This window comes from Rhipicephalus microplus, chromosome 8 (assembly GCF_043290135.1).
Source record: "Rhipicephalus microplus isolate Deutch F79 chromosome 8, USDA_Rmic, whole genome shotgun sequence".
Classification (NCBI taxonomy): Eukaryota; Metazoa; Arthropoda; class Arachnida; order Ixodida; family Ixodidae; genus Rhipicephalus; species Rhipicephalus microplus.
The window spans coordinates 28,171,537-28,197,204 of record NC_134707.1 but is presented as its reverse complement, the minus strand read 5'-3'; the positions used below and the strand labels follow the sequence as shown (position 1 = coordinate 28,197,204).

At 43.2% G+C, this 25,668-nt stretch overlaps 2 protein-coding genes across 2 annotated transcripts in view; one reads left to right on the top strand and one right to left on the bottom strand.

Moving 5' to 3' along the window:
- Positions 1–859: 859 nt before the first annotated feature.
- Positions 860–25,668, top strand: part of LOC119165280 (uncharacterized) — a 96,277-nt gene continuing 71,468 nt past the window's right edge. Inside the window, exon 1 of the mRNA XM_075871390.1 lies at positions 860–982. The gene's annotated coding sequence lies outside the window, so the exon portion shown is untranslated. The remainder of the gene's footprint in view (positions 983–25,668) is intronic.
- Dera (deoxyribose-phosphate aldolase) lies at positions 16,011–25,215 on the bottom strand. Its single transcript, XM_037416489.2, has 7 exons — positions 25,004–25,215; positions 24,831–24,928; positions 24,611–24,758; positions 23,255–23,491; positions 20,986–21,114; positions 19,384–19,496; positions 16,011–17,497 (listed from the first exon to the last, which is right to left on the bottom strand). The coding sequence occupies exons 1-7, from the start codon at positions 25,032–25,034 to the stop codon at positions 17,291–17,293; spliced, it is 963 nt and encodes a 320-aa protein (XP_037272386.2). The 5' UTR covers positions 25,035–25,215; the 3' UTR covers positions 16,011–17,290.

Below are 25,668 nucleotides of genomic sequence, written 5' to 3'. Positions count from 1 at the left end.
GTAGGTGTCCGGCAAGTTTTCTTGCAGCAGTTACCCAATGAGTGTTTATAAAAGGCTCTGAAAGGCCGCTCTTGTAGCTTTCGCTGTGACTGTGAGGCGCCTTCTACGCAGGCCTGGCTTTTTTTTTTTTTTCTTTTTCATGCGCCAGCCATCGATTTTTCAATCTTGTTTCTCTTTTGCAAAGTGGCATGCCGGCTATCGCTAGTGCATCCGGTTGCACCCGCGGTGCACCTGGTTCAAAAAAAAAAAAATTCACAGCATATCCACGGAATGGATGTTGATGAGTTGGGTGAAGTGTCCATTAATCTGTCCATGCTTCCGTACCCATCCGTCTGTCCGTGCGTCAGTCCATCCGCACGTTCGCCCGTTCGTCCGTCCGTGTGTCTGTCTGTCCCTCCGTGCGTCCATCCGTCCATCTAGTGAACACGCAATTTTTTCAGGTGCCGGTATCAGGTCCCGGAAACTCGGCGCCAGTTCCGGTTTCAAGGAACATGCGCGCTCGTAAGCAGTTGTCGGGTCTCCTAAATACTGATGAAACGTAGTGAAATTGTCGTGGTTGCCCACATTTATTGTTTTTTCACAAGTTCTTACATATAAAATTGATTCACCTAATTGCAAAACCGGTTCTGTTTTTGTGTATCTTTTTTATTGTTCTTTTGTTCATTTTAAATTAGGCCTAGCACGGGAAATGGTCGACTTGCGTTCATAGTGCTTACCTCCCTCACCGTTGCCACTGACTCGGCGATATCGCTAGTTAGATCGTGGTCGATTATCTCGCACATGCAGTTGGCATGCGAAAGATAAGACATTTTATCTGGCGTGCCGCGAACGGAAGCCGCAGCTAGCCACGTGGAGCAGTTCAGTCATGCGTTATCCGTGGATGGTTCAATTTGTGCATCGCATGTTTTGCACGGCTATGTGGTGTGTCAACCCAAGGATTTCTAGTTCCACGAAGGCTTTTCAAGTTTCCTATTCACAACGGGTGAGCACAAGTATTCATGTTCATTGTTTTAACAGGTATTATTTTTGCATTACTGGATGAGTAAACCCAGTTCTCTGCAAGCCTAACTGTACTGAAGTAAGCGCAGTGTAGCTACAGGCTAAGTCGTCATGCTAGCAGCCCACCTGCTGCCAGCAAAATACATTTAATGAAAAGCTTGAATGCCTGTTGGTCATGCTACGCACTTTGTTGTTGTATTTTTTACATATAGTACAGATGTCAAACAATTATAAGCTCTCTGCCGTTCATGGACAGCCTAAACGTGTTCATGTGTTCATGGAAGAATGCGTTCATTGAATAGCGGGAAGCCAGATTGAAGCGTCGTGGGCAATCTAATACTTCGGCTGACATGCGTGTAAGGGACTCAATGACTTGAGAAATCTTTTAACAGGGATCGTCATCTGAAAGAGCATTTTGAGAAGTTGATTTTTTCTTCAAGGCATCGCTGCCGCACGGTTGAAGACAAGTCAACTCGCCGAAACATTGGCTTCAGCGACATTCTCTGTTCAATGACAATTTATCGCTTCAAACCTACCTCTTCCCTTGAACTTCTATCTTGTTTCCTACTCAAACTTTTGAAGAAGTATGGGGGCCGTCATAACAGGCGTAATTGAGTTAAGTACGACGCGGCCTGGTTCACATTGATTAGCGTATTCGAGGTTCAATGTTTGCTCATAATGTTCATAATTTTCAGTTGGGAATTAAAGCTGCTTTTGCAAATGAACACTTTCACACTACGCTCGTATCTTTGTTGTTGTTGTTTTTTTCTCAAGAAACGAGTGTTTAGATTTTCTTTATGTTGATCGAGTTTTTCTTCATTGAGGAATTGCCCCGCCGCGGTGGTCTAGTGGCTAAGGTACTCGGCTGCTGACCCGCAGGTCGCGGGTTCGATTCCCGGCTGCGGCGGCTGCATTTCCGATGGAGGCGGAAATGTTGTAGGCCCGTGTGCTCAGATTTGGGTGCACGTTAAAGAACCCCAGGTGGTCGAAATTTCCGGAGCCCTCCACTAGGGCGTCTCTCATAATCAAATGGTGTTTTTGGGACGTTAAACCCCACAAATCAATCAAACTTTTAAAGAAGTATGAGGGCCGTCATAACAGGCGTATACTCGTTAAATACGACGTGGCCTGGTTCACATTGATTAGCGTATTCGAGGTTGAATGTTTGCTCATAATGTCCATAATTTTCCGTTGTGAATTAAAGCTGCTTTTGCAAATGAACACTTTCACACTACGCTCGTATCTTTGTTGTTGTTGTTGTTTTTTTCACAAGAAACGAGCGTTTAAAATGCAGCTTTTCTTTATGTTGATCGAGTTTTCCTTCATTGGGGAATGTGGTCAGCTTTATTTTGTCCGCTTCAACACACGTGCACAAAATATGAAAACTGTTGGCTAATTAATAGCCGCGTCGCTTGAGCGGACCTGCGAGAGAGCACGAATACATTCCGCTTGCACGCCAAGGGGGAAAGGTGCATCACGCCAACCCTTCTCCTCTCAGCTTCGCACCCTTTCCCTGCATTTGTGACCTCACTAATGACGTCATCTGCTTGCCATTCTTCGCGTGACCTTCCGATGTGTTGCTATCGCGTTGATTGCTTCACCTTTGCGGCAAAGCTATGACTTTTTCTTTTTTGCTTACCAAAGCGGAATGACATCTTTCCCTCGCACACCGGAACACGCAGTGCGGCTGGTTTCGGTTTCGTCCTTTGGTTGATTATGGCTTCTCGCGTCCGCAAAGCTGATGACTCTCTCGTTTCTAACCTCTTAAAGGGTCACCACTGGTGGCTTTCTCGTTTATTGCTCCACGGGGCGCAATTACACCTGTCTCACGAGCCCCTAAATTACACAAACGACGCCGCCGTGGTTGCGTTTCCTCTTTTGGGAACTCGGAAAAACCAGCTCTGTATCCTCGGCAACAAGACGAAGGATTATTGCAGCTTTTCTGCTCGTCTTGATTTGCGGACGCACGCACAACCACACGTTAGTTTTTTTGTTTACCTTCTGCTCCTTCACGCAGTTCACCTAGTACGTAACGGATGTGAGCGTCGGTTGCAATGGTGCAAGGGAATGGAGTGGTGATTCTCCCTGTGGAATATTCCTTAAGAGCCGAATATGATTCATTGGATCTCAGTTGGCCAGACAAAAATTACTTCCGAGTTCAACTCGCCACGGTGGTCTAGGGGCTAAGGCACTCGGCTGCTGACCCGCAGCTTGCGGGTCGAATCTCGCCACCAGCGGCGGCATTTTCGATGGAGGTGGAAATGTTTGAGGCAGATTTAGGTGAACGTTAAAAAAAACCCAGGTGGCCGAAATTTCCGGAATCCTCCACTGTGGCGTCCCTAATAATCATATGGTGGTTTTGGAACGTGAAACCCCAGCAATTTTTATTACGATTTCAGACACGGGTGATGCAGAATGAGTGCAATCTAGAAAGCGTTTGCGGTAAGACAATGCGTATTAAATGAAACGTGACTATTGCCATGCATTTAGTGTGAAAAAAAACATTCTTTTTCACACTGGTGCGCTTATTTTTGTATGGCTTTGAGCTATGTTTATCATAATGCGTAATATTCATATGCAAAAAGTTGTGAAAGTGTTTTTTGGGGGTAAATTGTGCTTGATGTTATTATCAATAAACCATGTGTACGTAACAACGCAAAATTATTTTTGCCACTTAACGGTCACGAGAAAATTCTAACATTTTTAGTCCTAAATAGAATGGCCTGAATAATTTATTTCAGCAATAAGAAAAGTTACACACTTTGGCGTGCATATCGCGAAAAAATTCGACCCTGGAAGAGTTAACACGCCAAGGATGACAAGGCGTTTTTGACTAAGGTAGGCCCTCCTATACAAAACGTAAGCCAGCCTGTCTGGGACACTTTGTTTTGCTCGTTCGACTTATCTGCACATCGTGTTTCATTTGCTGGCTCCCACTTTGGCATTTATGTTTGTGCCGGATAAACATAGCTGCAAGTTGGCACTCATCGGGTCTTCTCTATTATTCCTTTAACCCTTGCCCCTTAGACAGTTGTTATTGCCAAGGAGTCATGATGTGGACGATGGATCAGACTATGTCCAAGATGAAGCTGTTTATTAAGGCCGAGCTTGTGGCGGGTAAAAGGAAAGTGATATTACAGTGAAATATGCTGGCACTGACAGTGACGAAAAGATCTTCGGGGGCCTGTCGATGAACTGGTCATCGTTGGAACGCGCCGCTGAAACATGCCATTGAGCATCAAATTTGTTTCCAGCCTTGTCACTGGTCGTCGCGCAGGCTCTGGAATAATCTCGAGTGTTCGTATCGTGGGTTCATTCTTAACAAGACAATCTATAGTCGTGAAGGTTCTCGAAAACTGAAGGTGCGATTTCCGCTGAGCAGTGCTGACAGTCTCGGTGGACTTACCCCCGTATTCACAAACGCTCCTCGACTCGACTTTCACCCTTCACATGACAGAGTTGAGCACTGCGCCACCGCTCGGCTAAACATGACGCTGCGCTACTACAGAATCGCAGCAGACTATCGCTGATATGTAGTGACTTGCCATGACTAGAGATGGCGCTCCCATCGGCTTTCTCAAGTGAAGGCGAAGCGTTGAGTGAAGGAAGGTTCTAGAATACGGGGGTTAAACCGAATACACCAAAAGTGAAACGAGAAACGTACGTGGGAATATCATCTTCAGGCGCAAATTACGATGAACCGTTCGTAAATTTCTAAATTCTGTACAATATTCTAAGATTCTCAATTTTTTACATGCCAAAAAAATAAAATGAGGAAATATGTTGTTTTCGGTGAGCTTTGCTAATTATACCTATTTTGCGTATATTTATTTATTCAATTATCCTGCCGTCAGTCATGCTCAATTTTTACACGTAAAACTTGAAATCTTAGGTCCAAATGCGCGCGGATTTTTTTTGGGGGGGCTGTGTTCATTTTGAGCCAAATAATATAATACTAATGAACGGCTCGCCGAGTGATCCGGCGAACAATCGTGGTGCTTTCACTGAAAAATTGAGCTGCGTATCTACGCACCACATTGAGGTTCAATCAAGACGCGTTGAGTATGTAGATGCTTCAATTTATCAAGCGCGCAATGTACCTATAGCCCTTTTTTTCTCCCTGGTTTGAGATACCGGCAAAAGCAAGTTGAATTCGCATACGTGGACGCTGTGCCTGAAGCGGATATAGCTACAGCCTTAACATGTCAACGATTCGGAGGAAGCTTACTGGGTAGGGAGCCAGCTGTAGCGTAGAGCGACATGGGAGTGGCGTCGACCTCCATCAGCCAAGTAGGGTTCAGGTGAAGCGTGAAGTTCACGCTCTTTTTGTGCACCTGGACGTTCTTCATGTTCCCACAGACCCGAACAGAGGTGCCATTCACACGGCTGATCTGCGCATTTTTGTTGTTGTTTTTTTATTGAAAAGCAAGAACAACGCAAAAGTATGGCAAGCTCCACATTGCGAACACCGTCGAAACAGCGTCGCTTATGCCCTCTTCGTCAGACTCACCAATGCTATTATTCATATTACTTCATATGTTGATTTTAAGAAGTCTTTGTATGCGCCAGCAGGGTACACCGAAATTATTTTTCGGAAGAGACAGGTGTTTATAAGCACAGTGCAAATATAGCTGTATATTGTGCATGCATGCGTACGTGTGTCTTGTGTAGTAACGGCCTTGACATTTGCGTCTGCTAGTAAGTAAAATTTGTAGATTTACGCAGCATAGTTTTGTACATTCGTATCGAGACATGCGTAGACGCTGCACACATTACGTAGCGGTGTTCACATTGCTTTTTGTTCTAGAATATTGCTTCTTTATGAACACACAATGAGCATCCAAAATGCCCAAAGTTTAGACACTTTAAGAACATAGGTCATAATACGGATTTAGAGCGTCCGTAGTTTGATTATAAGTAATCTGCGTAGTATTTTGCATGTGTATTTCTTACTATAGACCACCGCTCAATCACTGAAGAAAATGTTTTGCTTTTCCCAGAATATTTTTCATGGGATACATGACTGACTTAGTGCTATAAATTGGGCCAGTTAAATTTGGTTCATGGTGGCAAGTACAAAACACCGCTTACAGAAGAACTCTAGAAAATTTATGATTGACGACATCACTGCATTTCTTGTTCCTATCTTTATTTGGGTCGCTGTGTGTGCGCCGTTTTTTACCCTTCATTCCATGGCATATTGCGTCAGAAGAACGGGACATGGACAATCTCGGTAAGACAAACATTCTTAGTTTCGATTAACTGCAATTCCATGCTGAATGCTCACAGCTGTAGCATTCTGTGTGCGCCGAATTTCGTTAGGCGAATATCTGTATCTGGGCCTTGATACACGCAATTTGGTGACGCTCAGGAAGGTAACTACAGAGAGGGGAGGAGATTCTGACACCCACAGAATTTTTATTGCTTTTTTCATTGCCTTTTTTATTGCCTTTTTCAACTGTTCGGGTGATACTAAAATATTTCCACCCCTTCACATCAACCACCAGTTGCCAGTGTTTGCCAGTGTTTGCCAGTGTTTGCCAGTGTTGATAGACTCCATTTTACCTCTCCCTAAGTGCTCTGTTTCACTTCTAACTATATTCTATCGTATATGGCTATGCTATCATTTCCACTTTCCTTTGCACGTCTCATCTGAGTTTTGAGTGGCCGTCAGCGCACTGGAAATCAAGCTTAAACGCTCTGCTGTTAAAAATGAAATGCTGCTAGATACATGTATCAAGTATGTTATTACCCGTATAGTTCCCCCCCCCCCCCTCGTCTGAACTGTGGGCTGATCGAAGGTCACTGTATACAACGGCAGCAAACCTAGAAAAATCACTTTTACTTTTCCTGAAAGCGAAAACGTATCACTGCCAGTAATGACCTCACATTTGCAACGAATCGAATGTCAATCGATTACTGCTTTATAAACAGAGACTTATTGCTCTGTTGAACTTCTTTTTCTTGACAACAGCGAGATTCCTATTTCTACCTATGACAGATGAATGTAATGTCTATGCATACATTACCGAGACCATTCAGTAAAAAGGTCGATTATGAAGAATATCTTCAAATGACTACCAGTAATAAATACGTTACATATATTAGAGATTACAACGCCTCCATCGCGAAATCAATCTCTCAAATCCATGGCACTCGAGCGCAAGAAGAATCACTACCTGCTTAACATGTCTATTGAAATAAACAGTCTGGGTTAAAAACTGGTTTCTAAGTAAGCATGTTAGTCCATAAATCATCATCTAAGGATTCAAGTACCATAGCTGCTCTGTAGATGCACGCGGTTTCAGTACATACACAAATAGTGCGGAGATCACTGCACATTCGACTACTTGTTGCATAAAGCTCTTGGTTAGTAATGTGCACAATGAAAGTATGAAAGTCCTGATCATATGTCATAGCGAAATCTCACCTAATAAAGCGTTACATGAATAATTGGGCTATTGCTCTTTTTTTATTATACGAAGGCGATTGAGATGCGGCCAAGCATATAGTAACACACCTAATGGTTTCAGGTGTTACAAATCGTTTGTCACTCATCAATAGTCGCTGAAGAACAAGTGATGCTTGATAATACGGAAAGACGGGCTAGTTGGTACTGCTGCATAATTGAAGTTTTTGCGCACACACACAAGGACACAGAAGAAGGGAACACAAGGACCAGCGCAGGACTGCGCTGGTCCTTGTGTTCCCTTCTTCTGTGTCCTTGTGTGTGTGCGCAAAAACTTCAATTATGATGCTTGATAAGATGGAACCGCAACGCACAATGAAGTGCTATGACGTCGTAGAACAAACAATAATTGAGGAAATGCTGCAACTTGACAGCCATTGTTTCAAGTGTAGTTTCTTATGAAAATAAGAAGGATATCTTATCAAATAAGATGCCCGCGATGAGATGCTAGCAAATGAGACGCTAACAATAAATTATAAAGTGCTCTATAGAAGCCTTCTCCCCCAGCTTACTCTGTAACTGCGCTGTGGTTCCCAGGCGAGCCTGGCACCCCACCCTGCTTTTAATTCTTATAGAAATATATTTAGCTCACTACATACAGTGAAGCACAGAACAAGAGCTAAGTAAAAATAACAAAGTGAGAGAGCTTCCAAAAGGATAACTGGAGAGTACAACCTCGGAGCACTAATTATGTGGTTGCCAAACGTATGGCTTCGCCATATGTTTGGCAAGTTAAGTATTGAAGCTGAAATGATAAATACAATGCATTACAGGGGACGAGAAAAAAATTAAAAGAATTCATTTCAGTTGGCCTTAGCTTCTTCGTACATAAATTGTTCATGACTATGCCGTTCAGTGAGGACACGAATTCATCCGAACGGCAAAGAAAGACAGAACTCCTCAGTCTGAAAATAACCATGCATGGCTGGTTAGAAACACGGTCGCGTACTCCACGCCGGTCGGCTCTTGAACGCCCTAAGGGCCGTTCCACGCGCTTCCCGCACAGCCGCAACACACGTGCCGGCACACCTGCCGCACCCAAGCAGAGAGTGAAAGAGCGTCGCCCATTGGCTTATTTGTCCACCGCTTGCTTGCGGCAGGGGTCCCGGCACGTGTGTTGCGGCTGTGCGAGAAGCGCGTGGAACGGTCCTAAGTAGAAATGGTGGTAGTAGTTAGAAGAAGAAGAAAGCGGCTAAATTCTGCAGCCCGGTAGGGAGCACGGCGCAGCGCCTGAAGAATGCACTGGTGGCGAGGGCACTATTATTTGGCTCCCACACTTAGGGACGGAGGGGAAGAGCAGGTTGAGTGGCTAACCCTTTTCCGTACGGAACTCGCCAGGTTCATGGTGGGAGGAGAAAAGTGGGAACGAGGGGGAGGGTTCAACTTCATGCGGCACGTGGTGGACGTTTTAAGAACTAGCCCCTCGTGAGCTGGAATCCTGGCCTCTAGATGGCGAATCTCAACATCATCACTGATTGTGACATCGTCCAGAAAGCAGTCTCTGGGTAGTGGACATTTTTTGCATTTTATATTTCGATTATGTATAGTCATGGTCGCTACATATTGTTTGTTTTTTTAATTCAGCGGCCGCGGTATAGGTGAGTAAGCCCTGCTCTTGTTACGCTCAGTGCGAGCAGGGACACGTCATTATGCTAACCACCTCCTTTCGTCCTGACCACAGAATATGCCTCGGTTTGTCCAAAGAAGTTGTAAATGAATGAAAAGGTGTAATGATGACGAGGCGATGATAATACCTGCACATAGTCGATGCATATCTCTGAGAACAGGCTCGTTCGAAGGCTTCGAGACACGTAGCTGACGACGACTGACTGGTTGGCCACAGCGGTGGTCACAGTCCACTGGCAATACCGCAACGGATGTTCGAGTCGATTGACTTCCAACAAGACCGCAGACTTCGCCCCGCTGGCCGCTAGCCGCAGGGTTTTGCTACAGAGTTCCGTGATATCTTCTGTGGTGGGCAAACAAAAAGAAGATGCCATGGTTAGACGCTTTTAATTAATTTATTTACTTACTGTACCCTTGCCGTTAAAATAGAAACATATAAAAATCCCAGCATATCCACGGAGTGAATGACGATGAGTGGGGCGAAGCGTCCGTCAGCCCTTCCATACCTTCCATCCGTCCGTTTGTTCTTGCTTCCGTTCATCCGCACGGCCACCCGTGCGTCCATCCATCTCTCCGTGCGTCCGTCTGTGGGACCGTCCATCCATCTGTCCACCTGTCTGTTCGTGCGTCCATCCACCCGTACGTCCGCACGTCTATCCATCCGTCCACCCGTCTGCTAGTCTGTCTGTCCGTCCGTCCATGCGTCCATCTAGTGAACACTCCAAGTACCGCCATCTCCCATCTCGCATCCCCTGTGGCACATACCCGCTCTAGAGCGGGTATGTGCCACCGGTGGCTGCGTACTACTACATACATACAAGGAATGGACAGACTCACACCTAAAGGAGCTTCGTCCCTAAAGCATCAAAACATGAAATGACACTCAAGATTCATGTAATGATATGATTGTTACCTGAAACATTCCACTCTTCTGATGTCCACGGCAAAATCAGCTGAAATAAAAGCGTACTTGTTTAGCAAAAAGTATCCAGTACTTCTTGCGTTTGAACTAAACGAGATGAAATTTACTTAGGTGGCCATATAAATTCGTTACAGAGTTCAGGAGAGTGAAAAATGGCATAAAAGACGCTCCCACGAAATAGCTTGTGACAAGAGGCCAAGACTTCATTTTACGGAAGATATGCCTGTTGTTCTGTTGCAAATGGAAATAGTGAAATTCGCTGTAGTTATCTGAAGCATTTCGAGTGAATGAATTACGTGTGTGTTAGTGAATGAATTGGCGAATGGTTAAAAAAAGTAGCGCTTGAATTGGGTGAATGGCGCAGAGATAGCTCGTCGAGAGATAGCAACACGTACCGCGGAAATTCCAAAGAGCTAAGCTAGTTAGTTTTTGTTCTAAATGAGACGTTCCGTGCAAACACGGACAAAATATCCAAGCCAGAACATGACAAACGCCTTGTCCTTACTTTTGGCGTTTGTGGTGTCCCGACTCGCTCCATGTGTTCGTCTTTGCACGCCCTGCTTCTTTGTTCGTTGCCATGACGACGCGCTAGCGTGGAACGAGAGGAGTACATTGGCACTCAACGAACTTCAAGGTCAAACGCATACGCAACGTCGTTTTCTGCGTTCGGATGGAGTGGGATAGAGTGTCGAAAAACATATCGTGCGCGTGGATCTAATACACTTGTTGAAACGTTCATGCGTGTGCTGCCGAATGTGCTGTGTTTATCTCTCTTCCCTCTCTGCTCTCTATCTTTCATCTCCCCCCTCCCCCTCCCATGCGCAGTGTAGCCAACCGGCTGACTGTAGGCTGGTTACCTCCCTGCCATTCTTTTCCTCCTATTTTCCTTCCTTAAGTAAAACTTCATTGAAACAAACAGTGGCCCAACGAAAGAAATGTCGGGAGCTGGCCGAGTCGGCATATGTTCATGGAGAGCCTTACCGTGAACGAAACAGGTCCCGTGGGTTCTTTTCCGTGTGCCGTTTTCCTCGAGATTTGTCCTGCCATGTGTCGCCCAACTTCTGAGCAGCTTCATTAAGTATGCGCGAGTGTTTACTAATGCTTATCACGCCACAGAAAACAGGCTATAGGGTTTCGAAATAACTGGGAAATTGAATGTCGACAGTTGGTAACAACTGTAGAAAGCAGAATAGAGGTCCCCTCCCGTGTGACCGGAGTGCGCAAGAAGAACTGCCTCCGCGTCCATGCAGAGGAGGAGGAGGAGGATACACCTTTATTTGAAAAAAGAAATCGAAGTAAACGTGGTTGGGCCCCTAGACGTCCGGGAGCCCCTTAGCCGACATCTCTAGGCAGGCCCGGTGCACCAGCCACAACTGGTCGTCCGAGCCAGTGACCCGAAGCGGCCTCCCGCGAGGAAAGGGGAGGGTGAGGGATAGGGTCTACCGCCACGCGCTTTGGGCAGTTCCACAAGCAGTGGAAAAGATCAGCCCGGGGTGCCCCGCAGGTGATGCAATGTGGTTGGTGAAGAGAGAGGTAAAATAGGTGTCCATGCAGAAATAGCACCGTACATGCGCTCGGTCGTGTTCTCTAAAGGCCGGGTCACCGTCCATCCAACCCGTGAGGGCCAGTGCATGGCTGTGTACATCCGCGTTTAAGGTGGTAATGTCGCTACGTCCAAATGTTGTACACCACTGCACTCGTACAGAGTACGCTAAGCACGGTATAAATAACATTACATAGGCCCTGATTGATCTTGCTTATGCTGGCTAAGTGGTTTTGTGACATGCAAGTTAAAGAAATAGGCGTGTAGGTCACTCTTGTCTCACGCCATGCATTATGTATGCTTCGCGCTCTGCGAGCTCTAGGAAATCTCGCTGTTATTGGATGCGCATTTCACTTTAGCATATGCAGCAGGTCATCCGATGCTATTTTTTGTGCACGGCTTCTGTCACCGCTTAACCTGCTTGCAGTCAATGTATACGATTAAGCTATATGCTCCGTTCGTGTGTCAACTATGCACGATATGGCGCATGCTCATTTACTACAGTAAAAAATATTTCTGAATGGCAAACAATGACCAGGGTTACTTTTGGGTAGACGTGACAGGGAGCCCAAATTTGAGCTAAAAGAGTAGCCAAAGCTGCCACGCCATTTAATTTAGCGCCAAATTTGTATCGAAATAAAAGAAAAGGTAATACGTATAGAGTGGTGGACTGATTTATTGGTATGTGGGGTTTAACGTCCCAAAACCACCATATGATTATAAGAGACGCCGTAGGGGAGGGCTCCGGAAATTTCGGCCACCTGGGGTACTTTTAACGTGCACCCAAATCTGAGCACACGGGCCTACAACATTTCCGCCTCCATCGCAAATGCAGCCGCCGCAGCCGGGATTCGAACCCGCAACCATGTATAGAGTGGTTAGCATTCTACAGTATATAGTACGAGACGTCCTACCCCAATTCTTCTTAGGACTCAGTTCTGGAAACGATTGGGCTTCGGGAGTCAGAAAACACCGATACTAACATCCAGAATGGCTAAAATGTGGATGTCGATTCTGAAATAGACATTTTTTTTTGCTGCACAATAATGTTTCAACACGCGATGACGGCTCCGACCTTCCCTGCCTCCGAATGGCCACCACCTGACCTGTTCTGTATGTGTCAGCACACACACAAAGGAGGCCTACTCAACACACGCCTGTCTCCATACTCTCCGCGACACGCTCTTGGCGCGTCACGGAGTTAATACTCTTTCGTATTCAGTTATTCATCATCAGCCTGACTACGTCCACTGCAGGACAAAGGCCTCTCCCATGTTCCGCCAGTAAACCCGGTCCGGTGCTTGCTGCTGCCAATTTATACCCGCAAACATCTTAATCTCATCTGCCCACCTAACCTTCTGTCTCTCTCTAACCCGCTTGCCTTCTCTTGGAATCCAGTTAGTTACCCTTAACGACCAGCGGTTATGCTGTCTACGCGCTACATGCCCGGCCCATGTCCATTTTCTTCTTCTCGATTTCAGCTATGATATCCTTAACCCCCGTTTGTTCCCTAATCCACTCTGCTCTCTTCTTGTCTCTTAAGGTTACACCTACCATTTTTCTTTCCATTGCTCGCTGCGTCGTCCTCAATTTAAGCTGAACCATCTTTGTCAGTCAGTTAATACTCTTTTACAGTTACAGTTACAGTTTTACAGTATTACAGTTAATACTCTGTCTTAAAGACCATGTTCACCCGTCTTTGTCCGTGCAGGTTCTCACACAGACAACCAAACCGCCACAGCCGATTGCCTCCGCGACTAAAGAAATAGTCCCGATAATGCACTCGGCAGTGACTTCCGAAGGCGGCCAGCCACCTCGTGAGGTCAATCTGGAGGGCGCAGCCATTAGTGAATGCTTATGTGCATTTGCCTTTGAGAAGGAAATGCCATGGACGTCAAAAGTTGTACCCGACTATAGTGCGAAACGTTCAACCAGCGTCATACACGATGACTGCATGGGGTGCCAAATGAAGAATATGGGGCGGAAGCGGCCACGTGAGGACGCGGCCTGCGTGTTTGAGACTCCTTGTTTTCGTGATTCATGGAGTCACTGTTTCACAGACCAGTTATGCAATCTCGGACGCAACGCCGCAGCATTGTAAACGAAAAACCGCAAACGTTGCTCACTCAAAACCTGCGAGACAGTAGCGATAAAGGAACCATCGCAAAGCAGTGTTGCACAGGTCATCTCTGGCGGCACGGCGTTGTAGGGCGCGGTTGCAGAGCTTACCGCAGCTTCCAATGTAATCACTAAACTCACGAAGTTTTACTTACTCTTAATGTATTCGCTTTCCGGCGACATGAGAGACCTGCGTCTCAAAAAGGGGTCTTCGGTGCAGAGCGCGAAAAAAGGCAGGCTGACCAAAACAACAGCTTTCATCTTCTTCCTCTTCTTTTGTTTGCTTCCTCCCTAATTCTCGAAAGGCCGGTTGTTAGGTTGGGATTAGGATTTAATACATCCACCCTTTTATCGTTTGGAACCAGTCGGGACTTGCTAGTGGTACCGCTAGATGAATACAGTTTGTTTGTTTGTTTGTTTCCCTAGATAAATGGCGCATAACCACTTCTGGGGATTGGCCAAGAATGACACGTTGAGGCTGTTAAATGTTAAATGCTTTGGCTGGCTTTTCGAATCCTTTTACCCTTTTTTACTTTTTTTTATCCTTTTTATGTACGTTTTTATACATTTCGTTTTTATCTGATTTCTCCTCTTTTAACAAGCATTGTATTTCAATTGTCGTTTTAAGGTTCAGTGTGGCCATTCTCCCTAGTGGGTATGAGCCAAGATCGTTTAGGGGACAAAACAACAAATTTTACCTACAGCTGGGATATGACCTCGAGAAGCCGGTGGTCAAACGGAGGGTGGAGTGAACACCTCGCCACATTAAAGCTTCACATTATTTTAAGATGAAAGCCTTACGTGTCTCATTAAATGCAGTAAGTGAACTTCAGCGGCAACGTGAGGAATTCGAAAATTCATCTGATGATGCCGTCTACTGTCATCGCCACGACGTGGAGGTTACCAAAATTTCTGGCGTCACTATGACTTCAGATAGCGTGAAGTCACCAATGATGACCTCACATGACAGTTAAGGAAGCTTCCGCCGCTTTGACTGCAGCACTCTACTCTAGCTGTAGAGCACGAATATAACGTATGATGAAAAGTTCAATGTCTGAATGGTTGTCATGACAAAAAAAAATGCTCACAGGCTCCCTTTTGAATTCACTGAAGGCTACTTGAAGGCGAAAATCACTTGCCGTGGCTATACTTTATACCCGCGTCTAACGTTCACGAATGAACTGTGGCTAATATCCCTTACATTCATTTACTTCCCTTCGCTGTGTGGGTGCGCAAGATCACACGCTCCATGGCTCACCGTGGAACGTGTCCACAATGAGCTTTGTTCATCTTAGAATTGGATGACCCTGTACGCACTTTGCATCTGCCACCAGTCCTGCAGGATTGCAACATGTTTACGTGCTCAAAGCTGTGTGTATAGACAACCCTGTGTGTGCCTTTAGCTCCTTTTGCCAGCTTTTATCAAGTAGCTGTGCAATGCTAACTTGGCGAAACCAGTGTACTTATTTTTTCACTTTCTCCCAAGTGCTCCAGCATTGAAGTTGGTGCATGATAAAAGGAACATTTAGAAGTAACAAACATTCAACAGAGTTATTAATTAAGGAACATTGTTTTCTACAACAAAGGCAGGCGGCCTCCTCAATCCACATAGCTATCGTCCATGGCGGTTTACCTGACTTGCTAAAAGATGAAATTCCAGAAACTCGAGTTCTAAAGCTATGCTGGAGTGGGTGACTCTAGGTTGATCTAGATTGGCCAGGCTTCTTTAATGTTCACCAAAATTAATGCACACAAGCTAGTTCCATTCCACACTCCTTGTAACATAGCCATCATAACCCAAGATTAAAACACCTGATATATATATTGGCAGCACAGCGCTACAAACTTTAGCCACTGATTTATCTTTAATGAACCATGATTTGAAAAAAATTAACAGAAGACAAATGAATATTTGCGTTATGCAGACAAAAAACTGGCTAAGATTCTTTATACCCTACGTAACTGGGCACTAGGATCTCGCATTTCACAGGAGATTAATGTACTGGTCAGGCAAATAATCGTAAATATAATTTCTGCAGTTTTATGGGCCAAAACCATATATTAAGAGGCATGCAATAGTGATTACCTTACCGTGTTACCAGATACCCCAAGAAATCTGCGTATGCGTGAACCTTCACAGAACGTAAACTACTCGCCAGATAGGCTTTCCGCTTAAAGCCCTATCTCGAAAATCCCCCTTCGTTCGGGGCTTCTTGCGATATCCACTTCGCAGAGACTACGACCACTGAGCCGAAATAAGCTGTATTGCGAGTGTGAATTGACCTCCCCTTGTTTTAGTCGGTAGTCGGCTTACCGAAGCTAGAGTGACCAAAGCAGGCACAAAATTTTTATTGCAGAAGCATCGTGCATTACACTTTTTGTATGTATATGCTTTGCAGCAGTATAAATATACGAATGTGTTGTCTTTATGATTATTTTTTCTTTATAAACAGCAGGGCGACTAAGCAATAACAAATGTGAGCATTAATGTGATTGCACGAAGCATCATAAAATGTTAACTAAGTACTGTTACACTTTTTTGCATATACCAAGGCATTGAACGTACTAAAAACCTCTCATTATTTTGCCAAAGCAATGATTAACTCTTATCTAAATCAAATCGAGTTTAAATGGTGTTATAATCATCATTTAGTGGTTTTAGCAGGCGTAAAGATATGCAGCTTTACGTACGTACGTAAACATTTGCGCATGGGGAGCTAGGACTTTGCTAAAACGTGTTACGGTAACACAGTTACGGTAAATTCAGTCAAGTATTACGGTAACACGGCAACATTACAAAGCATGCATACAAGCTACTGGTCTCTAATAGTAACCACCATGAGTTCTTCAACATTCATTCACATCGTACTTACATGGGCCTTCATATAAATGTAATCACCACAACTGGATTGAAGCTGTGCCTTTTGGATAAGTGCCACAGCATCTCAACCAGCAGCAGCCATGAATGTTACAAATATGTTTAGCCAAGATAATAGTAACATTTGCCTTTACAAAACTAAAGGTATTTTATTGCCACTCAACAGGTGCAAACTCATTCGGTGAATTCTTGTGCCAGCTGTTTTCTAGCCCAACTGAGGTCTATGTTGGCTATGTTTGATTTGAACTGACAGCTTTAGATAGAAAAGGAATTTGCTTTGAAATAGAGCCTAAAAAAATATTAACATTTCACTTATACACAGCAGAAATACTATGCTCTAAAACAGCATGCTTGAATGTCACACTGACACTGGTCTACAGCATTTACAGTTAGCATAAGAAGCCTTTGAAATAACGTTCAACAAGACAGATTTCCTAACCAAAAATTCAGATTTTCTGAATGTACAGTTATTGTATGCAACTGATATTCAGTGTATTATTTTTCTAGGCATGAGGAAACCGAGTTGTTATGCACTTTTTCTGTTGGAAGGACATTTGACAAACTTTTTGTGTAACAGCACACAGAAAACAAGACCAAATAACTTTCCTAGAACAGTAACACAACTCAATCAACTGTGAACAGGTAGGAATGGAAGGCACATGAAACTTCCTGCATCCTAAAGATGCAAGGAAACTAGATGAAATACTGCCACTATTTAATCTTTTCTTAGCACAACTAACAAGCAGGCATTTCGCTAAGTGAGGCGTAGCGCTTTGTAGCGTAGTGGAATAGTTGGCGCTCAATGTCGCCCAACAGTCCGCTTGCACCAATGCGGAACAGGTCAGGGAAAAGCCAATCATCTCCCAGCTCCTCCTTCATGAGAAACTGCCAGAGCAGCACATCTTTAGCTGTTCTGATGCCCCCTGCGGGCTTAAATCCGACCTGTAAAAGGTAAAAAAGTGTGTTGATCATGCAAACATCATATCTACAAGAGGGCCGAGTATAAAGAAAAAAAAGGCGGTCCTTCCCAATTAAATTAAGCAGGAGTGCAAGAAAAAAAATCTTTAAGGCTAACAAACAAAATCGCAGGTCTTTTTTTTTTCTCAATTGACTGCAGTTTCTGACACCCAAATGACTGTACACTGCCTGAACTGTTCGAAAGTTCAACAAGTCATAGGCTATATGTTCTTTTCTTTAACTAGTTCAAAGCAAGATACAAATGTAGCATTGGCTTTGTGGCTTTGAGAGTCCAGAGACAGAAGACTCTCACTACCAAATAAATCTCAGGGGTAGTGGTCACATGGCCACATAGTGCTTTGACCCTTACCCATCCCTAAATGTGAGTGATGCAGTGATTACAAATAACGCAGTGACAGTACTGCTATATGCTGAGCATGGCTTGTATTAGAAAAAAATGTCTCTTTGTAACTAAGCATACAATTTGATCTATATAAACTTTGTCTTCTAAGTTGCCTTGAGGAAAATAGATATGGTGCTAATGTTATATGCCTGTAATAAACTTTATCAGTAACTATATCTGTTTTTATATTACCTTTTTTGGTACCATGAATACAACAGTCTGCTTTATGTTAATGAACAGTCAGCAACTGACATCCATGACACCCAAGTTGGTTTGTGTATTCCCTTCATCTCCATCCTTTTCAGGCCATACCTATTCTAATCAAATAATGACACAAATAGCTTTGTAACAAGCCCTGTAATGGTGCCTTGCTTTCTCTTCACTGTTACCTCATCGCCTACATTTAAGTACAATCATAGCAATGGCACCTGTAACCTCAGCACCACCCGATGGCGACAACACATCAGCAGCTGCTGCATCACTTGCCGCCTGTTATGAACGCCTGAAGCAACACTCTATTAGGCTGCACTTTGAACCAATTGTGTTAATAGATGATATGTTAAGTTTCTTATGATAAGTTTTAAGAGCTGTGGTTTCCTCATTTAATTACGACAATATGCAGAATAAGCATCAGCTGGAGCGCAAGACCAATAATACGTGCAAACGTGTTTATCGCAACCAGTCCTAAGAACCTTGGTCTTACTGTTGATTGGGTGTCATTGGTATTTTTCATTTTTTAAAGAAAAAAAGAGCACAAGAATAATTTTAATATTGTGGTATGCCAGAGAAAAAAAAAGGCCCTTAAAGACTCATGCCATTTCGCATGACCAAGAAATGACTTGCCATGCAAAAAATACACAACCTGAAGCCACCATCTCCCTTTCCTATAACTAAGGATACAAGAACTAGCAAACTGGAAAGCAAAAAGCCTAGCTCTTCACGATTTAAAATTTCCGATTATGAAGTTCGTTAGCTACAATGTCTGCCATTTACAATAATGTCTCACGTCAGTCAATTTGTGATTTTTCAAACTTTTTATTGACCCTATACTCAAACTCTAAATAAATGCATGAATCTTTGACTGATTTCGCATGGTTATGAGATGTCTTGGTGCTTGTACTGTGACAGCACGTAACGTGTGTGTATATGTACAATAAGCACACATATCATAATACAGTAAAAGCTCACTTATTCCTACTCAAAGGGGACTATAAAACAATTCAAATTAACTGCAGTCTGAATAAGCGAGCAGGTGCTAGATTGAAGACATTGCTTCTCAATTTCCGCCAAAGTTACCACCTCACGTCTCGTTGTGAGATTTAGGCACTACTACACATTAGCTGCAGGTGATTTTAAAAATTGAGTTTATGGAGCTATAACAGTGAGCAGGATTAATTGATGAGGCAGTTGCATGCCATAAACAGGCACCGACATGCATTCATGTTAAGCAGTAAGCCTTCTTACAAACCTTGATTTTGGTGTCCGTGTAGTAGTCCCATATTGCCCTTGCCATTGTGATTCCAACAGGCAGGATAGCATTGACTCCTTCTTTCCCAGTTGAAGTCTTTATAAAATCAGCTCCTAAAGAAAAAATATGCACATTAGTCTGAGCTATCACTTCGTATCCATCAGTAGACGTTGCCAATGCCAACCCAATGCTCAATATTTTATGGTCTTCAAAGCGATGTTCACCTAAGCCATCCAGAACAAATTGTTTCTGTGGTAATAAGCCTGGCCTTTTCATGATTCAGCATGTGCCTTGTGCCCCTTACTCATGACAGTCTCACATCATACTGCCACTGAAAATAAACTTACTCACGTTAATAGAACTACATGTCAGCCCAGCATCTGTAAGTGTTGTTTAGTACCTTCAACACAAAAGAGAAACACGATGAAACATCATGCAGGTGCCATTAACTAATTAGATAATGAATATGAGCAAAGGCTTGAAGGACGTGATCTGCCATTTCTAATTGATCAAAAGGAAAGAGAATATAAAGAGAATAAAAATTTGCTGTAAATTATTTGAGATTTGCACAAGCTAAACCTGCACATTATATGTGGAGCAACGGACCAGTTTGTTAGAATGTGCTACAGTTCGTTGGTGCTTCTCAAACAATGTATGCCTCTAGGCGACAAATAATGGTTCATTTGCAACTACACGCTTTTTAAAGTGAAATTACACAGTGAGTGTCTATATCGCCTTCTTTAGTATTCGACATAGAAGGTAGACCTCGCCTAATGGTGTCCATTTTATCCCGTCCTAAATGATCTGGTTCCTCTTGCATCTCCAAATTTCTCTACTCAGCCATTCTCAGCTGTTGCCCACCCCATCACTTCGAATGAAACATGCAACGTCGTCATCTCATGCTCTCATTGCGAGATCCTGCCTACACAGTACTATACACAAGCACTCAACAATGTAGACTTCACAAAAGTCATTGCCATATGTCTGCTAGCAGTATCGCATGTGCATTATAGAGCTGATCCTGTTCACATTTGATTTATTTTTCCTTTCCTTTATTTTGCCTTTTACTTATCTTTCTTTCACTTGTAAAACAACAAATTAACCTTCCTGCATTTTCCTTAGCTTAATCATTTGTCAGCTTGATGATGTTTCAACAAAAAAAATAGGTGCATCAATTTTGGTCCTTTCATTCACATGTACATAACAGTGCACTCTCCAAGCAAATGTTTTAAAGGTGTTCTCTTCTGTACCTTTGCTTTTTCTCTCTGCTTTCCTAGTATTCCTCTCAAGCCTTATGTAACAAAACATTTGAAGTGGCCGATAAAGTAAACAAGCTATATATTCTGAAAAAACTATTTTTTTACTGGCCGCTACCAGTGACTTCATGGCAATAAGATCACAATATCTCTTGAATCCTCATGCATACTAGCACATACAAGAAGAAAACCTCAATACGTTTAGTCATCTACAATATTAATTCGTCTAGTTGTGCACCCAGATCTAATAAGAGGTTTTGGCTGTAATACACTCTGTTAAGGACCTCAACCAACTAGCTCGCCAGGGTACCACACAAAATTTATTAAACAAGCATGTTGAACATACCAGCCATCATGCAGACCATGCTGGCAGTGTAAACATTTCGAAGTGATCCCAGCTCTCCTGTGGCAAGGATTGTTTTTAGGTGGGCCTCTCCACATGCTTTCTTCATGGCACAAACTTCATTGTAAACAGCTACGAAAAGGAAATAGTAAGATCATAAAATAAAAATTAGAGCTTCGAAATCCCTTTCTAAAACCAAAGCTGTAGCCAGCAATAAACACAGCTTTTGTGCATGGTAAGATGCTTAACAAATGCACACAAATATATCATTTGACACGAAACAAAAACCTTGAAACAAGCTTTGAACATACTAGAAAACAAACAACATGTAACATAGGCGGTCAAAATAATATCTACGCACAGTACAAGGGATATGTGTAATGTTTTTACATGTTGTAGTAGTACAAGAATATAATTTTCAATCTTTTGGGGAGATGGTCTGGGAACATGCAGCACTGCTTCTGGTTCTACATCCACAGCCTGAACCATGATTTCTACTAGTACAGCCTAACCTAAAAAATATTTAATATTATGCTAATTGGTTTTTTATTACTAGCTGAGATATATTAGTATATATGTCTTCCTCTTTCCACTGGTTGTTGTGGTTTTTGCACTAATATTTTTTGGTAAGTCAGCCAAACCAAGAAACATCAAAACTGTATGACCAGTAGATCAATTCAATTTCTTCGTGATAAGATTTGTGCTGAGGGTGAGCTCAGCCAGTGACAGACAACTCAGACTGATCATTCAGTCTAACTTCACATGGATACCATACTTTTGCACAAGCAGAGATAAATCACATTATGAGGAAAAGAAGTTAGTGACAAAAGTATTATTGCAGAAACGCTCTGAACTGGAAGACAGAGTTTTGCTGTCATAACTAATCTCTCCTTCTGAACATTTTCAAAAGCAGCTGCATTTCACCACACACTAGAAAAGGTAAGCTACGAACATATGCTTCCTGTCCTGAATAAACTAGTCAAATATAGCCACGCCGCGGTGGTCTAGTCGCTAAGGTACTCGGCTGCTGACCCGCAGGCCACGGGATCGAATCCCAACTGCGGCGGCTGCATTTTCGATGGAGGCGGGAATGTTGTAGGCCCATGTGCTCTGATTTGGGTGCACATTAAAGAGCCTCAGGTGGTCGAAATTTCCGGAGCCCTCCACTACGGCGTCTTTCATAATAATATGGTGGTTTTGAAACGTTTAACCTCACATATCAATCCACATGTCAAATATAGTAAGAAGAATGTAAACAATCATCATATTGGTTAAAAACTGTCAGTGTTACAGCACCACAATTGCATGTTTGAAGGGAACCACAATATTTTCAGTGCTTTTTTAACTAGCAGCATGATGAAATAACTAGTTTGATTTTGGTGTGCTGTTGAAAATTGTACTTGACATCAACCTCAACTAACTGAAGTTACAAAACAAAACACTGTAGCTTAATGTCCCAAAGGACGTGCTATAATTGAAGGGGAAGCACTGGAGTAAACTAGCACTGCTGGAAAGAAAACATTCTCTTTTTCAGCAGCAATACTGAACCATAACAAGTGAACATGTAAGCATCACATTTAACATTCTGATGTGCAGCTATGCAGGTTAATGCATGGACACAGTTGATACAGTCACCTTATGTGAAAAGCAAGTAAATGTATTCTTACAATAAGAGGCCACCTCACATTTGCAAGAACGGCAGGCATGTCACTGATATACAATTCAGAATGAGGCATCCAAGAAAGTATCAAGCATGATCCAAATACTCAAAAGTCTTAAGTATTACCTGATTGTTGGACATTTTTCAGGCATCAAAGGATTTTAGTAGTTTAAGGGTAATGCCCAAGTCAATACAGAAAGCCATCATGTAATATTAAGCACTATATGTAGGTTAGCACCAAAATAAGGCAACATGACACGGTAGGCTACAAAAGCCAACTCGACGGAATACTGTTCATTTTTGAATTTATGAAGAGTGCAATGCGACTCTCCGATTTCACGTATGTTTATTGAAAATTCTCAAATGAATTCTGCTACTTAGCAATCTGCCTTTAGCCGTATCATCCCTCGGCATGTAACATGTTGAGATGTAACAAGTTGAAAATAAACATTATTTTTATTACCAAATGCAGCTTTTGCATCTTGCTTTATTTAGTACCCCTAAAAGAGCCAAACTTGGCGCTCCGATACACATTCAACAAGTTCTGCCCTGTAAATCTGGACAGAGACATTAGAATGGGAAGTGAACTACGCATAAATGACTTTCACTTACTTTCCCAGTCTCCTGTCAACGCTGCAGTGCGATTAATGACAATGTCAATTTCACTAGCACCAGACTCCACGGCATATTCTATTTCCTGTAGTCTAGTCAGCAGTGAATACTGGCCAGAAGGAAATCCGGTTGCCACTGCAGCTATCGGAATGTTTTTGGGAGGCCGAATAGCCTGGAATGCTTTCACACAGTCAGATACTCTTGCCGGGTAGACACATACAGCTCCAGTTGTGACGTCTGTAACCGCAATCAGATATGCAAGCATTAGGTCAACAAGTTACCCGATGTTCATGGAAGTTTTAGAATCATAAAAGTGTATAAAGTGCATTGCATTTCATAGGAAAATTTGTTAAGAACTTCTAGCATCTTTAGTTTAATGTTTATGGTATTCTACACATTGGTAATCAAGGCTGAACAGTATTCCACATCTCTATCACCATTGGTTTCCTTCCACAAGCAGTGGAAAGACGCCAATAGCATTCAAAGAGCAGTCAAAGTAACGTTCGGGAGTGTGTTTGGTGAAACGAATATATGGCATCTTGAGCATGAAACTTCTTGCATTAGTTAACAGTTTCCTGAGTGATAATGCTTGCAAGATCAATTATGAGAATGAAAGCCCCGAGGCAGGTTACCCAAATGGTACATCTAAGACTCCTGAAAGCACTAATAATAGACAAATTGATTGGACATAGAATTTAATTTTAAATTATCTAGCACTCCACGAAGGATGTATGCAGATAGTTTTCAATGCTCCATCTCAATTAAAAGTGAATTCTGTGCTGTGCTGTGCACTTCAACATACAGGCTGGCCTGAGTCATACACATGAACAACTTCTTGCACTTCTACGAAGTTCAGTCATGATAACATAGAAACAACACAGGCATTCACAAGAAGAAGACATCAAATCATAATGACAGCCTTTGTAGAAGGATGCCTTGAGCAACAGTAAAATGTTTTCGATAAGTATGCATTTGTTCAAACCATAGCTGCAGTCTAAATGGATCTTACTTAACCACTTCTGATAAGATGCTTGTGTTTATCATTTAGACATGCATTTATGTATATTTCAGCGTAGAATAAAAGAGAATAGAAGTTAATATGTACTCTCATGGCAAGAGCCCATGTATGACACGACAGCCTACGGAATATGTGTATATAAATCCAATATCTTTATCAACTGAAAATTCAGAACTGCTGATGCTGCATGCATATTGTATGAATGATTCCAGTGCTCCCTTGAAGAGCATGTTCACCACAATGTAACCATAGTTCAGGGCGTGAAAGTATTCAACGAGTTGGCTCGTGTGCATCCTCTATACACAGACAAAAGGACAGGCAGAGTTACATAGTTGTACCTTCCTTAGGCACATCAAGAACTTTGAGGATGTCTTCCCTGAGAGGATGAGAGGCCTTGGAGCAGAGTCGGTACACGTTGCTGTAGGTATCGTCTCCCGACAGTGTGGTCAAGTCGATGCACGTGATGGCACGTAACAGCCAACCCGCCTGAAATGCAACACGAGCTGAGCTCATTAGAACAGACAGTCACAGCCGAAAAACGTTGTCGATCATTCATACCTGAAATTCCTTCTTCACACATCGATGTGTGCCAAGCAGCGAAGCCCGCCGCAACGTTGCCGGCAGGTTGACCTCCACTCCGGCGATTAAATCGGGGTCTGAAGGAATGGCAGTACCACTTTTTTAGTTGAAATAAAAGACAATGCTAGCTGCTATGTAAACGTTTTGCTTACCGAACTTGCAGCCGTCATTGCGAGGTCCCATTTTCGCGCCAAGCAAGTTCCAAATTTAGTGCTTGGTGTGATTGAAAATGTAATCGCCAGGACAAGTTTAAAAGCCCGTTTTTACGCCAGCGGCGTGACAAACCGCGGCACACGCGCAAAGGCGACGGCGATAAGATATCAAACGGCCCAGCGCGGTGATGTCGTAAAGTTTTTGTTGGTTGTAGCCTGGGCAAGTGGCGCCATCTCACGTTTTCTACACGAGCTAAAATGTGAAACTCGGATACTCGATAACGGATGACACTACCGACTTGGAAGTTTTCACGGATCTCCACACGATGTTAACAAAACCTTAGTGCAGTTAATATTCCAGAGATGTAGCAATGTGGTGCTGTGGACTCTGCGTTCATGCGGTCAAGGTACGGCTGCGCCGTCAGTCTTATGTAGCATTGCGTGAGCTGCAGCGCCGGTTCAAATGGTTGGCGCCAAAGCTAGAATCAGAAACTGCCTCGTTGGTAAAATCAGCTCTATACTTCATGACTTCGAGTGATTTCCTTTACTATTCTAGAATTAAATTTAAGATGAGAACAATGCCTCAAACTTTCAGAGACCCCGTTGCTGGTGCTAACTAATGATCCACAGTTGTTACCAGTGATTTTGTTGACAAAACCAAGGCA